At 36.5% G+C, this 14,748-nt stretch overlaps 1 protein-coding gene, 1 long non-coding RNA gene and 2 pseudogenes across 6 annotated transcripts; 2 read left to right on the forward strand and 2 right to left on the reverse strand.

Annotated features, from left to right (window-relative positions):
- The first annotated feature begins 270 nt into the window (after positions 1-270).
- On the forward strand, positions 271-5,939 carry LOC140821822 (phytochrome A-like). 5 transcript variants are annotated; one of them, XM_073182448.1, is made up of 6 exons: positions 355-412; positions 621-701; positions 1,306-3,354; positions 3,464-4,280; positions 4,421-4,711; positions 5,559-5,939. In XM_073182448.1, the coding sequence occupies exons 3-6, from the start codon at positions 1,308-1,310 to the stop codon at positions 5,764-5,766; spliced, it is 3,363 nt and encodes a 1,120-aa protein (XP_073038549.1). In that variant the 5' UTR covers positions 355-412; positions 621-701; positions 1,306-1,307; the 3' UTR covers positions 5,767-5,939. The 5 variants fall into 5 exon arrangements, with proteins under 5 accessions (XP_073038550.1, XP_073038549.1, XP_073038547.1 ...); XM_073182449.1 differs by lacking the exon at positions 621-701 and having other exon boundaries at positions 271-412; XM_073182446.1 differs by lacking the exon at positions 355-412 and having other exon boundaries at positions 504-701.
- Positions 360-1,382, reverse strand: LOC140821834 (uncharacterized). Its single transcript, XR_012115849.1, has 2 exons — positions 1,313-1,382; positions 360-1,236 (listed from the first exon to the last, which is right to left on the reverse strand). It is a non-coding gene; the product is annotated as an uncharacterized lncRNA (long non-coding RNA).
- A 245-nt stretch (positions 5,940-6,184) lies between the features above and the next one.
- Positions 6,185-6,989, reverse strand: LOC140822240 (nectarin-1-like; annotated as a pseudogene).
- A 443-nt stretch (positions 6,990-7,432) lies between these two features.
- LOC140821829 (pectin acetylesterase 12-like) lies at positions 7,433-12,715 on the forward strand (annotated as a pseudogene).
- Positions 12,716-14,748: the final 2,033 nt, after the last annotated feature.

Consider the following 14,748-nt stretch of genomic DNA (forward strand, 5'->3'; position numbering starts at 1 on the left):
ACAATTTGATAAATTCAATATTCACACACGCACTCAAGTTCTGTCACAAAATTTGATAAATTCTTTAATGGAAATACATGTTTGTATATAAAAAAGATATATGTAGAACTTGACCCTTTCAACTACCTTCTACTTCGGGGAAGTGCACCTAGTCATACCTGCACTGTTTCACCATTGGGAAGTGTGTATGGGATTTTTGTTACGAAGAAATGTTTGTTTAATAGAAATGGGTGGGCGGGCAGTGGGTTTCTTGAGCAGGGGCGTGAGGTTCTTCGTTCTGCGGGATTAAGATTCGGTTGATTGGACTGGGACTTCCAATTTGTTGCGCTTCAGTTTGTTTCGTGTTCCACGATTCAAGGTTTCTTTTTTTTTTTCGAGCTCCGTTCCTGGGCACCTGCAAGTTGCACTAAAGGTTTACTTCAAAACAGTTCCCAGTTTTATTTGCACTGTCTTACTGCTCTGGTCATGAATTTCTTCTTAATTAGATGAGAATGGCGGAATAATTTTTTTATGCAGAAGATGATGTTCTGACTTTTTTGTTTCACATATATAGGATTTAGTTGCTGTCTTTTTTTTTTCCCATTACATATTTTGCTTTGGAAATTCATCTCGAATGTTAGTTATTGCCAAGTGGATTCTTCTTGACTCGAGGGGACGAGGAAGATAAATTTTGAAAGTGCTTTTTGAATGATCGTGGCTTGGTAAGAACTTGTTTGAAGATGATGTGATCTTTGTTGTTTGAAATGTTTACTTTCTGAACGTCGATGAGGTGTTTGAGTGAGATGTTTAAATTTATAAGTTTGGGGGTATTGATATTTGTTGTGAACGATGTGTTGGCATGAAAGAAAGTAGATCTATGCGTAAGTTAAGCTAGATGACGTACAGAAATAGCTGAGGTCTACTCTAAAGGCCACTACTCTAAAGGCCAAAAGAAACACCGTCTAAGCCACTTGGTTGTCAATTGTATGTAACTGTAGTTTGATGTGGCTTGCTAGTGTCTTGGTCATTGTCTAAGTTTACATTTTTGTGGACGGCTGCTTGAATGTTTTTATGATATTTGGATGTTGATGAGATGTGGCTTTTCAAAATATGTTTGCTGATGCTATAGACTGTAGGCTGTACATAAGTTGGGGAAGTTCAAAACTCTGTTGGAATGTAATAAGAAAGGCTGAAACACAACAGATGATTCTATTGCTGATGTAGCTTTGTTGTGCATAAAATCGGAGCAGTTGGTTCCTTCTTCATAATTTGATTCTATTTATTTGTTTTTTGCATTTCGTTCTCTATTTGTTATATCATTTGTAGGAATGACGTCTTCACATCCTGGTCAATCGTCTACAAGTTCAAGGTCAAGACATAGCACTAGGATGATTGCTCAGACCTCAATAGACGCAAAAATCCACACAGACTTCGAGGAATCAGGTAGTTCATTTGACTATTCAAGCTCAGTGCGTACAACAAGTGCCGCCCGAGTAGATCGGGGGCCTAGGCCTGACAAAATCACCACGGCTTACCTACATCAAATACAGAAAGGAAAGCTGATTCAGCCATTTGGGTGTTTGTTGGCGCTTGATGACAAGTCACTCCTTGTGATTGCCTATAGTGAAAATGCTCCCGAAATGCTTACAATGGCGAGTCATGCTGTTCCAAGTGTTGGAGAGCACCCAGTACTTGGCATCGGAACTGATGTCAAAACCATTTTCACTGGTCCTAGTGCTGCTGCTTTACATAAGGCATTAGGATTTGGTGAGGTTTCTCTTTTAAACCCAATCTTGATACACTGCAAAACTTCTGGAAAGCCGTTTTATGCTATAATCCACAGAGTTACAGGTGGTTTTATTATCGACTTCGAGCCTGTGAATGGTCATGAGGTCCCGATGACTGCTGCTGGTGCCTTACAATCTTATAAACTTGCTGCCAAAGCCATTACGAGATTGCAGTCATTACCTAGTGGGAACATGGAAAGGCTCTGTGATACAATGGTGCAAGAGGTTTTTGAACTCACGGGCTATGACCGAGTAATGATGTACAAGTTTCATGATGATCATCATGGGGAGGTGTACACCGAGATCATAAAGCCGGGGCTTGAGGCTTATTTGGGCTTGCATTATCCGGCCACAGATATCCCTCAAGCTGCCCGATTTTTATTCATGAAGAACAAGGTCAGGATGATCTGCGACTGTAGAGCACGTCCTCTTAAGGTTCTTCAAGACGAGAAGCTTCCTTTTGATCTCACGTTATGTGGCTCGACACTCAGAGCTCCTCATGGTTGCCATTCACAATACATGGAAAACATGAATTCAGTTGCATCATTGGTGATGTCGGTTGTTGTTAATGAGGAAGTTGAAGAAGGCTCCAATTCCTCGCAGCCACAAAAGGAAAAACGGCTTTGGGGACTTGTGGTTTGCCATCATTCAACCCCAAGATTCATCCCTTTTCCTCTCCGTTATGCATGCGAATTTCTTGCCCAGGTGTTTTCCATTCATGTCAACAAAGAATTAGAATTGGAAAATCAGATGCTCGAGAAGAATATTCTGCGAACTCAAACCCTCTTGTGTGATATGCTGTTGCGAGATGCCCCTTTAGGCATCGTCTCACAAAGCCCAAACATAATGGATCTCGTGAAATGTGATGGGGCTGCTCTACTATATAAGAATCAAAATTATAGCTTAGGATTAACCCCACACGACTCTCAGATTCGTGACATAGTTTCTTGGCTAGACGAGTATCATCGAGATTCCACAGGTTTGAGTACAGATAGCTTATATGACGCCAATTTTCCTGGAGCGCTTGCTCTTGGTGACACCATCTGTGGAATGGCGGCTGTCAAGATAACTGATAAGGACTGGCTTTTCTGGTTCAGGTCGCACACTGCTGCAGAAATTCGTTGGGGTGGAGCCAGGAATGAACCATATGCAGAGGATGATAGCAGGAAGTTGCATCCAAGGTCATCTTTTAGCGCATTCTTAGAGGTTGTCAAGGAACGAAGTTTACCTTGGAAGGACTACGAGATGGATGCCATCCACTCTTTGCAGCTTATTCTACGAAACGCATTCAAGGATATCGAGGCTACAGATTTGGGAACAACGGCGATTCATACAAGACTTAATGACATGCGAATTGATGGAATGCAGGAGCTTGAAGCAGTGACATCTGAGATGGTCCGACTGATTGAAACCGCATCTGTGCCTATCTTGGCAGTTGATGTGGATGGGCGGGTTAATGGATGGAATACAAAAATTGCTGATATAACTGGTCTTCCTGTTGACGAAGCAATTGGCAGGCATTTTCTTGCACTGGTAGAAGATTCTTCAGCCGATGCAGTGAATAAGATGTTGGAATCGGCACTTCAAGGTATGGACTCGAAAACAATGATAAACGCCTCTTAGATTTTAAGTACAATAAATGCATGCATGTAAGATAACGTGTCAACTAAATATAACCCTGTTTGTGTTCTGATCAGGGAATGAAGAACGAAATGTTCAGTTTGAGATCAAACGACACGGGTCAAGTGAAGAGTCTGGTCCCATCAGCTTAGTTGTAAACGCTTGTGCAAGCAGAGATGTTCGAGAAAATGTTGTGGGAGTGTGTTTTATTGCTCAGGATGTAACTGCACAGAAAAGTATGATGGACAAATTCACAAGAATTGAAGGAGATTACAGAGCTATAGTACAAAATCCTAATCCACTTATCCCACCTATATTTGGCTCAGATGAATTTGGCTGGTGTTCCGAGTGGAATACAGCTATGACTAAATTAACTGGATGGCCTAGAGACGCTGTGATCAATAAAATGCTTCTCGGTGAGGTCTTTGGAACCCACGTAGCTTGTTGCCGATTCAAGAATCAAGAGGCTTATGTGAACCTTGGTATTGTACTCAACAACGCTGCAGTCGGTCAAGAATCTGAAAAGGTACCCTTTGGTTTTTTCTCGAGGAGTGGGAAGTATGTGGAATGCCTCCTTTGTGCGATAAAAAAGTTGGATGGAGATGGTGAAGTAACTGGCGTCTTCTGCTTCCTGCAGCTGGCAAGTCCAGAACTCCAACAGGCACTTCACATTCAACGCATAACAGAACAAACGTCAATGAAGAGATTGAGGCTCTTGGCATATATCAGAAGGGAGATTAAGAATCCCCTATCTGGAATTATATTTTCACGAAAGATGATGGAAGGAACTGTCCTGGATGATGAGCAGAAAAGCCTTCTTCGCACTAGTGTTCATTGCCAACGGCAGCTAAATAAAATTCTCGATGACACAGATCTTGATCATATAATTGAAGGGTAAAGTGAAACTGTTGTTTTGGGGATTCCGCCACCCAGCCCCAGCCCCAGCCCAAATCCCCCTCTTTTTTTTCTCAATCTTGAACACGGAGCACTGATAAAATGGATGTTTTTCATTGAACTCTTCACTATCCTGCCAGGTACATGGATCTGGAGATGGTAGAGTTTAAGCTGCATGAGGTGTTGATAGCTTCCATCAGTCAAGTCATGATGAAGAGCAATGCAAAGGGTGTGAAAATAGTTGATAATTTAGCTCCAAATCTCTCAAATGAAACCCTATATGGAGACAGTGTGAGGCTTCAGCAAGTCCTAGCGGCTTTCTTGCTTGTATCAGTTACTGTCATTCCGAGTGGAGGCCAGCTTGGTGTTGCAGCTTCTTTGAAAAAAGATTCTATAGGGGAATCTGTTCAGCTTGGTCACTTAGAATTCAGGTGCGATCAAAAGTATTTCCATTTTTTGGTGATATTATTATTGAAGCATTCTTGTACTGAACCTGCTATAGCCATTTATAAGTTAAGGCGCCAGTGGCCAGCTTATGTTCAATTTCTTATTAAGATAGCCTTTTCTAAGTTTCAGTTTTCTTTATAGAAGCTGGTAAGTTTTGCGTTTGTGAACTTTTTACTTGCCTAACTGCATTAAAATGCTTGCTATTACCCGTGTTTCCAGTTTTTATGGGTCTTCCTTTTCTCCAAATGGTCGGTGACAAGGAATGATGAATACCCTGTTTAGTTTTAAGTCGAATGAGTAAATGCTTTGCTTTGTTTTCTTGAGAAAGATAATAGAGAAGAAAATCTTCACTCATACCTAGAAGAAACCTATGATATATTTGAAAAAAAATGTTCTTTTTATCCTTTTGTGATACATTGAGTTACACTTGAATCATTTTAACTCAGCGCTTAAAATTCGCTTAAAATTTTTGCAAATATATTTGCAAAAGAAAATTGCGCTTGCTGATATTACTTTACATCTTTCAATCCTTTTCCAGAAGGATTAATCCAGCAAAACTACAGCAAATCTTTTTTCCTTCCACACTAGGTCCTTTTGATTTGATGGTTTCATGTTTTTCTCCTGAATTATTCATTTTTAAGCACTAGTAACGGTATGTCAATGTTCTACATGATCCGATTATTCTTTTAAAAAAAGTTTTTTTTTAAAAAAATCTGTAAAATATTGGGCACTTGTAATTTTCGTTTGACATTGACGGAACTTTGATTATTGGACCATAAGTTTGTAGTTTTTTTTCTAGTTTCTTATGTTTTGTATTATGATTTAATGTAGGATAACACATAGTGGCGGAGGAGTGCCTCAAGGGTTATTGAACCAAATGTTTGGTGATGAACAGGAAGCTTCTGAAGAAGGAATTAGCCTTTTTATCTGCCGTAAACTGGTGAAGCTTATGAATGGTGAGGTTCAGTATTTAAGGGAGGCGGAACAATCCACTTTCATTATATCCGTTGAACTAGCAATCTCTAACCACCAAACATGACTGTTGCTTTGGTTCCTTGTAAGTCCAGAGAAGTAGTTTGTAGATGCAGCGTTTTCTGTTTGGTTTCTTTTTTTGCCAGCAGAGCATGTTGTTCTGTTCTGTAAATATGCAGGTTTCTTGTATGGGCTGTATTTTCTTTTGGAGGAAAGATGTGATGTCGCTTCATTTGTGTCCGTTCTGGTCATTTTGTAACATGCTGCTTGTTGCGTATAGCACGGGATATCTTAGTTTTTGATGTCGTATTTCCAACTTGGTGAAGTTTCAATAGAATCGGAACGGTAGCATCCACGATGACCTCCGCTACTGTTTTGGCAAACCATGCTGCCGAAACAAGGGAACCCCACACAGTCTGAGTGCCAATACCAAGATCCATCTTCTTGGCAATAGCAGTTCAATGGTAGAGCTACATATCATTTTTATCCAAAAAAATTACTGGGTTGCTAATTTACTTTATTATTTTTTGAAAGTGCAGGGCCAAAAATAGAATTTTAAATAAATAAAATTCTGTTTTATTACCATACATACGAATAAAAATATATTCTTTTAACACAAACGAACGAAATTCAATTCTCCACATATGATTGATTTTGGACTTGATCATCTGGACTTCGTTGGTGTCAATCTGGAAGGCAGTCGCCAAAACATCATCAGACACAGGCGGCGAAGCCCCGATCATAGTGGTGGTGACTGGTGATGTACTGAGTCCCAGGCAGCTGGCTGTTGAAGGCGGCGATTACCACCGCCGGGGTGACGCCGTTGTTCCAATGGAAGTCGATGAGACCTTTAGGGAAGACGAAGATCTCGTTTTCTTGATGATCTTGGTATAGAGGACGTTGGCGGTGGTGATGAAGCCGACTTCGAGCTCGCCGTAAAGAACGCAGACTATCTCGTTGGCTCGTGGCTGAGTGTGAGCCGGAGTCGTAGTCGGTGCGGGAGAGAGAGAGAGAGACGCCGATGGTGTTTTGGCCTGGGATTCTCTCTACGTTGGCTCCGGTGACCAGTGAGCCGAAGGAGTTGGTGACGCCAGGATTAGCCAGGGCAGCGGAGAAGAAGAAGTCCAACCAACTACCAACTGATAGATACCCAGTACCTTTCACTGTAATACCACAAAAATCCTTATAAAATCTTTACGCATCTCGATTTTAGACTGGATTCCATTCATTAAAAAAATTATTATTTTAATTTAATCATAAAATATAATTTACAACGTACCTCAATTTCATTTTCAAAATGTCAGATTATTATCAAAATATTTTTTCTGACTTCCATTCTATTAAGTTTTTGTTTTATTCTTTGAACAAGACCAAAACTGGGGTGACACACAATTCCAAATTGATTATATTCTTTTATTTAAATAATGATATCAGGAATCAATTTTACGAAACATATCTTCTATTTAAATCACTGATGAACGAATATTATTTTTTGAATAAAATTAATTTGTATTATGGATAAAGATTTATAAAATTATCTCACAAAAAGCTTACTATTATAATTTTCATCTGGTAATAAATATAAATAATACTAAAAAATAGATTAAACAAGAAATCTACCGGCTCCATCAATTTCATACTTTATTATAAAAACACTTTGTTATATAAATATAAAATTATAAAATGCATGCATCAAAACAATAAGTATTAATTATAGGTAACAGTCAAAATGAAATAATTATTACGCTCAGGATTAAGACAAGCAATTATAAAAAGATATTTAAAATTCCCGGCAGATACAGCACTGCTGCTTCCTCACGAAAACAACAAGTCTTTGTTCAGACCTCCAAGAAAAGAAAAACAATTTATCCACTTTTTCCCAAGAAACAATAATTCCATTTAGTTTGTCTTTACATAATCAGATTCACAAAACCTGTGACTCATTGCATGTATTTGGCATCAATGGGCTGTTCACAGGTGTCCTTGTTTTAGCTCTGGGACACTTTTTATACTTACCATGATTCGTTAACATAAATGCATTTTATGAAAAGATTATTTCTTTGACATAAATTTTGGGTAGTGGGCCATTTTATTGTTTCATTGCAGATTATAGCGAAAGTGAAGGTTATGGGAAGGGTGATGGAATTTTGGGGTGTGTTTTTTTCTGTGATATATTTGAGAAACTGGGTCGTTAAAGGTTTTGAATTTGATGAAATTTTTCGAAAGAATGGAACGGATGTCTCGTTCTTGGAGTCTGTTTCAATTTTGGAGAGTGTGTATGGAATGTCTGCTGCAGCTCTCCCTTCAAATGCGGTAATGGTGGGTCTTACTCTTGTTCATGGAGCTGCTGCTAAAGGCGCTGGTATATTTCTTTCTTTATATAGTGTGAGTGCGTGTGTGACAATTCTATTGAATTCTGGTTTCTTTTGCTTTGTTTGGAGTTTCTTGATTTTTTTGGGGTAAATTTTCATGATGAAATTGTAAATGGCATTGAATTCATTTTCTTGTTCTCGCTTTAGTTGTTCTTGGCGTCATGTCGGCTTGCTTTGAATTGAGTCTTACTAATTAAGTCTTTGTTTTTCATTTGTGTCGAGATGCATTGGATCTCAATTTATGTTTCTTCTTTTCTTTAGGTAGATTTTTGTAGCGTTGCTTTTTGGATAGTAAAAAGTAGAGTGATTTTAGTGTGTTCTTCATTTTTCTCTTTTCTAATGCATCATTCGTGGAGTGACATATTGAGTTGATTTTGTTATGCTCTCACATTTGTAGGAACTTTAACTGTGTTACGTCTGAATTCTTTAGTCCAAAATCAGCAACATAAAAGTATTCATGTATAAGATAAGCCTAATGCTAGATGAGGACTCAACAAGATTAATGCAATGGGTAGCTAAATTACTTTGGTTTTGGATACTATATATATCTTTTGGTAAAATTTAAGTGCGTTAGCGAATTATAACTTTTGAAAAAAAGTTGTATGAATCTATAATGGTCCGCTACTATATTATTTTGAAAGCAAAACAAAAAATAATTAACAATAAGTTAGTTGTATGACTGACCTCATTCTTGGTGCATAAATTTTTCAGTATGTTTGGATGGAACATTACCTGGCTATCACTTGCATCATGGGTTTGGAACAGGAGTAAACAGTTGGCTCATCCAGTTGGAGGTATATTTACAATCACAATTTTGTGAATGATGACATTTTTCTATTTTACTTCTAGAACCAATACTCTTGTTGATTTAGATTCTCAGTGTCCACAGTTAGTATCGTATTCACACCCTTTTAATTCCTTATATTCTTGTAGCTTTGATAAAAATGCCTATGAAGTATGCAACCATGAAATTTACTCGCGAAATTGTCACTTATTTAAGTGAAGTCATTAAATTCAAACATAAAAATACCGAAATATAGAAGGTTGCTTCTCTTCCCTGTCTAGCTTTACATCTTTCAAACTTCTTTGAAACCTTCGAAATTTTAATTACCTTGTGAAGTAACCAGTGATTGATCCTTAAATAGAGCAAAAATAAAACTTGTATTTTCTCCCTACCAAAATACCAACCATGCTTTGATTTTGTGAGATTGGGACTTCAAGTTCCTTTTTCAGTTGACACAAAACCATACGTAACCATAATTATTTTTGTTACACGCACACATGAATCTTATCAGCTAAGTCGTGTGTCAGGGTGGAGGATGGTGCAACAGTATTAGATCGTGTGTTTATCGCAAGAAGACGCATCGAGGGTCTTCAACCTATTTTGAAAGACAACTTCCATTTACAGGGATACTCAGCAATAGGGCTGAAGAAAATCCCGGTTCATAACTTCAAATTCAATAAAACCGTGAAAATTTTATAACCAGCTTTTGTCATCTTAGTCTCTTACGTGCAGATTTTTTTAACTGGAATAGAGTAAAGATACGGTATTGTGATGGGGGATCCTTTGCTGGAGATGCTGAAAACAAGGTTCACATCATTGTCTTCCGTATAGTTAGTCATTCATCTATGATTTAACAGTTAGACTTACTATGGCGCATACCATTGGCCTTGCTTTTTCATGTTTGCACCAGTTGTATTAGGCAAAAAAAAAAAAAAAAACGTGCTTTTGCCTCTCAAATTTTGTTTTAGCTATATGCTGTGCACTTTATAATTTTTCACTATTTCCAGAATTTTGATATGTGAAGTGTTCTTATGAGACGAAAGGGAGAACCACATTGCATATGAAACTGCTAATATCTGCATACCCACCAAATTTTATTCAATTTTCCTTCAGTGCAAAAGAAACAGGGAAACTTTAGCTATAATGGTTAATCACTTTCCATTTGTTTGGTGGTTTGTATTCAAGTGTAAGGGGTATCAATTGCCAATGCTGTTCTGTGTGGCTATGTCCATGTGGCACAACAATTGAAACATAATAATTGAGCTGATGTACAGTTAAAAAAGTGTTGCATCATTGCTAACAGCTAGAAATTCACAGCCATGCGCTCGGGCCTGCGTCAAGCTTTCAATATGTGTTTTCTCAGGTAGTATAAAACTTGTTTCTGTAGGCTGCAGGGTTGCAATTTAGAGGTCAACGCATTTGGCTTGCAGTAATAGAAGACCTCATGTCCAAAGGAATGCACAATGCTCACCAAGTAATAGACATTGTTTTATCCGGTTGCCACCTTTTTGGGTTCCAGTTCCTTTTTTCCGGATTGATATTCCCTTTTGATATAGATAAAGCATTTCAGGCACTTCTTTCGGGTTGTTCAGCGGGTGGTTTAGCTTCCATACTACACTGTGATGAGTTTCGGAATTTATTTCCGAGAAATACTAAAGTGAAGTGTTTGAGCGATGGTGGATTATTTATGGATGCTTAAATTCCGTAAATTTTTCCTTATTTTTTATTTGAACTATACTATTATACACAAGGGCTTTCTTTTTCTCATTCTTTTATCACAATATGTTTCCATTTTTTACAGCGTTGATGTATCTGGTAGGCGTGGACTCAGAAATTTCTTTGCAGGCGTGGTTAGATTACAGGTATTTATTCAATTGCACTAATTTTTCTTAAATTTTAGTAAATTTAACTTTCAGCATTTGTGTCTCCATGTACTAATGATGTTGAAACCCATTTTATTATATCCGAAGCAATATTTTCCTTATTTCCAGTTTACATACATATATGATTTGATAAAGGAATCAAGATTGATGTTTTTTTTAAACATATGATGGGTACGTTACTCTGTTCAAGTTACATATATGTGACTTTAATCATTTGATGGCATTGCACATAAAGCAAGGAAAATAAAGTTTTTGTTTCCTGTCAGGATCAAATAGGAACCTAACATGGCATGGTGCTTATATTTTGCCGATCCTCATATAGATATCCATTTTATAACTGACGAGGATTTGTTGTTCGACTTGAACCGATGAAGAACAATCTGGGTAATGTACAGGGAAGGGAGAGACAAATACAAAATGCAATTTGCGTGCCTACATCTCCACTTCCGCAAAACAAAACTTTGATGGGGGAACCTCATAAAATTATTTAATAATGTAGCATCCAAAAACAATCAAGATGATTAGTAATCTAGATAAGCATAATGAATAAAGAGAAATATGGGTTTGTAATGGTTTTGGATTGCAAGAAATTGAATGTTCTGATACCATTATTTGTATTTGAATGTTTTTGACTGGTAAACGAGCTAGATTTCTTTGAACACTAAACTTGCCCATTTTTTAACAGGGTTTTCGCAGAAACCTTCCAAGCAGTTGTACCAACCACCGTGATCCAACTTCTGTGAGCCTCGTGCTTCTATACGGACATTATCTAATTTCGTTTTGCAACATGTGATATCCTTCTTTATATGTATGCTGTCCCTTGCAGTGCTTCTTCCCTCAGAATCTAATCACCAATATTAAAACCCCTCTGTTTATTCTTAATGCGGCCTATGATTCATGGCAGGTAAGCTACAGTTTCTGTACATCGATTCTCTTTAGTACATGGAATAAACTATTCTTTTAATTGTTCCCCTTGTTGAAAAACTCATCAAAATTTATTATTCCTTTTGCATTTAGGTCCAAGAAAGCCTGGCTCCTCCAACCGCTGATCCGCATGGCCATTGGCATGGTTGTAAAATGAACAATGAACTATGTTCTGCATCCCAAATCCATTTTTTGCAAGGTGGATAAGTTCTACGTGAATTTGTTTAAGCATTTTCTTTCCATTTTTTCTAAGCATTCCATTGGTGGACCAGGTTTTAGGTATCATATGCTGAATGCTGTAAAAGGCTTTTCAGCGTATCAACAAAGTGGGATATTCATAAATTCTTGTTTTGCTCACTGCCAGTCCGAGAGGCAAGATACTTGGTTTGCAGATAATTCTCCAGTAATTGGCAACAAGGTAAGCAGTAAACACCGTTATTTCTCGGAATTTATCTGATGTACTAAATCCCCTCTTCAGTTTTCAGTGTAAAAAGGCTTTGGTATGCATATACTGTGTAGAAAGCGATAGTAACCCGCTCTCAGCTTGCTTAAATTTGACAGGTGAATCGACCCTTAGTTGATTGACCCACAATGAAAATAATTCAATTGTGTGCACTTAGTGCATCAAGTCACGATAGAATCACAATGTTGTTGGAGAGCAAGAACAATGATTGGAACATGATGTTTGAGTTTTTATATAATTTCGAAATTCGAGTGGTATTGGTACTATCAGTTATAACACTGTGCATATGATTATTCTGATGTTGAGTTCTTGATGCAATATGCAGGCAGTTGCGATCGCTGTCGGAGACTGGTATTTTGATCGAGCAAATATCAAGGCCATCGACTGCGCCTACCCGTGTGATAAAACTTGTCACAACCTGGTATTCAGATGAATCCATGATTACCAGGGAGAGAGCAATCTCAGCTATTTTTATGAGCTATGAAGAAGGAAATACTGCTGTAATACGTTCTGACAAGTTTATGTATGTTCATATACACACCTACTTTGTTACAACAATGATATGACAAAAGAGAAACAGTTAAGGCAAATTTAAAGTATTGCATCAAGGGTAATTATTTTGGGTCGAATGTTTTAGATCCAAGATGATCATTTATCTAATTTTTTTTAATATATGATCAAATATGTACTTCCGTATATGATAATAATTGAATTTATCTGATCATAACATCTCATTCATCAAAAGAAAACTGATCTAATGGATTTACCCCACCACCATATTAAAGTCTGATAATTGTGAACCAATTTTTTTTTTTTATCATATCCATACAATAAATAGCAGAGTCAAGAATATAGTTCTATCTGAATTAAAAGTTTAAATTTTAAATTTTTTTAATATTTTAAATTAGTGTACTTAGATGTCAATGAACGTGATTATGTTAGAGCTACTTTATACTTAAATTTTAAAATCTTCAAGAATCAAAATAGAATCAAAAGAAGGAATCAAGAATCAAAAGAGAATTCAAGATAAATGGCACCATATTTTTGTCTTTTCCGTTCCCGTGAGACTCTGTGGCGGCGGCTTCACACGTGGAAGATCATCCTGCCATGGATTGACTCTACTCCACCTATGAATTCAGTTGCTTCAAGAATATTCTTTTTCCAGCTTTCCGAGGGGGAAAAAAAGAATAGGAAGAACAAATAAAATGAATTTCCACTGATCGAAGAAGACATCATAATAACTAGATACTTGACACACGCGGTGCGTGTGTATACAGTTTTTTTTTTATAATTGTCTATAGACTAAAGTGAAATTTGATAAATTATCGAGGGACTAAAGTATTATTTGAATAGTTGTAATTTAAAAAAACTAAAAACAAAAATGTTTTTTGAAATTAAAAAAAATAAAAAAATTAAAATGTAGTTTTGATACCAAATGGGGGCAAAATTGAGAAAACAAAAAACAAACAAAGAGTAAAATTGAAAGATCAAAAAAAGACAATATTTTGTCTCTATTAGACATATTCTTAATAATAGTAATAGATATGATGTCAAATTTTCAAAATAAAAAAATCTTCGAGATATATATCCAAAAGACGGTCTCACGAATTGTTGGTTTTTTGTTTTTGGTTTCATATAGATGATAAAAACTTATGCGAGACGGTCTCACGAGTTATATTTTGTGAAACGAGTCTTTTATTTGAGTCATCCATGAAAAAAAATATTGTTTTTTATGCGAAGATTATTATTTTTTATTGTGAATATCAATAGGATTGAGCCGTTTAAAAAATAAAGATTCGTGAGACGTCTCGCACAAAAATTATACTATATAGATTTACCCGCACATTACACCTACTTTCAAGATGTTAAAGTCGACGATACTTGTCAACATGCAGACAGCTCATGTTAATTTAATGTAAAGATAACACGTAAACAAACATTACGTGTCATGTCTCACTCTAATGGTAAAGATGAGAGGAATTATTCTTGTTATATTTGAAGTATTTTTTTTATAATATATGATCAAATATTAGTATTTGGATAATATATATATGTCAATTTAAAAAAAATGTGAGAAATTCATTCGATCTAATATATTGGAATAAAGAAGAAACGTTTTTTATGTAACATAAACTAACCCGATGAAACCCAAAATCTGAGTTAGAGTATTAATTGTGTGGCTTGTTTTTTTTTTTTTAACAATATATAATAAACGTAATTTGAATGAAATATTTATAAAACATTAAATAATTTGTATTATTTATTGGTTAATCGAAAAATTAGAGGGATAAGAAAACTAAAGAGAATAAAAATAGGCAAGTTTTACCAACACACCATCAATTGATTTAGGAGTGAGTCTCATGTGAGACCGTCTCACGGTTATTAATCTGTGAGACGGGTCAATTCTACCCATATTTACAATAAAATGTAATACTCTTAGCATAAAAAGTAATTCATGGATGACCCAAATAAGATATTTGTCTCACAATATGACCCGTGAGACCGTCTCACACAAGTTTTTGCCATAATTGAGAGTAGGACAGAGTATATTAACATAATAATCTTCCAAAATGTTGAACAAAAGTCTCCACATTTACCCTAATCTTACTACTTTTGTTTCTTC

Source organism: Primulina eburnea, unplaced genomic scaffold (assembly GCF_022965805.1).
Source record: "Primulina eburnea isolate SZY01 unplaced genomic scaffold, ASM2296580v1 ctg739_ERROPOS11973397, whole genome shotgun sequence".
NCBI lineage: Eukaryota > Viridiplantae > Streptophyta > Magnoliopsida > Lamiales > Gesneriaceae > Primulina > Primulina eburnea.

What these genes read in the sequence shown, in the direction of transcription:
- LOC140821822 (XM_073182449.1), top strand. Translation starts at nt 1,308, where the DNA reads ATGACGTCTTCACATCCTGGTCAATCGTCTACAAGTTCAAGGTCAAGA. An exon ending in GTTGGAATCGGCACTTCAAG is followed by an intron (nt 3,355 to 3,463) that starts GTATGGACTCGA and finishes TGTTCTGATCAG; the next exon opens with GGAATGAAGAACGAAATGTT. An exon ending in CTTGGTCACTTAGAATTCAG is followed by an intron (nt 4,712 to 5,558) that starts GTGCGATCAAAA and finishes GATTTAATGTAG; the next exon opens with GATAACACATAGTGGCGGAG.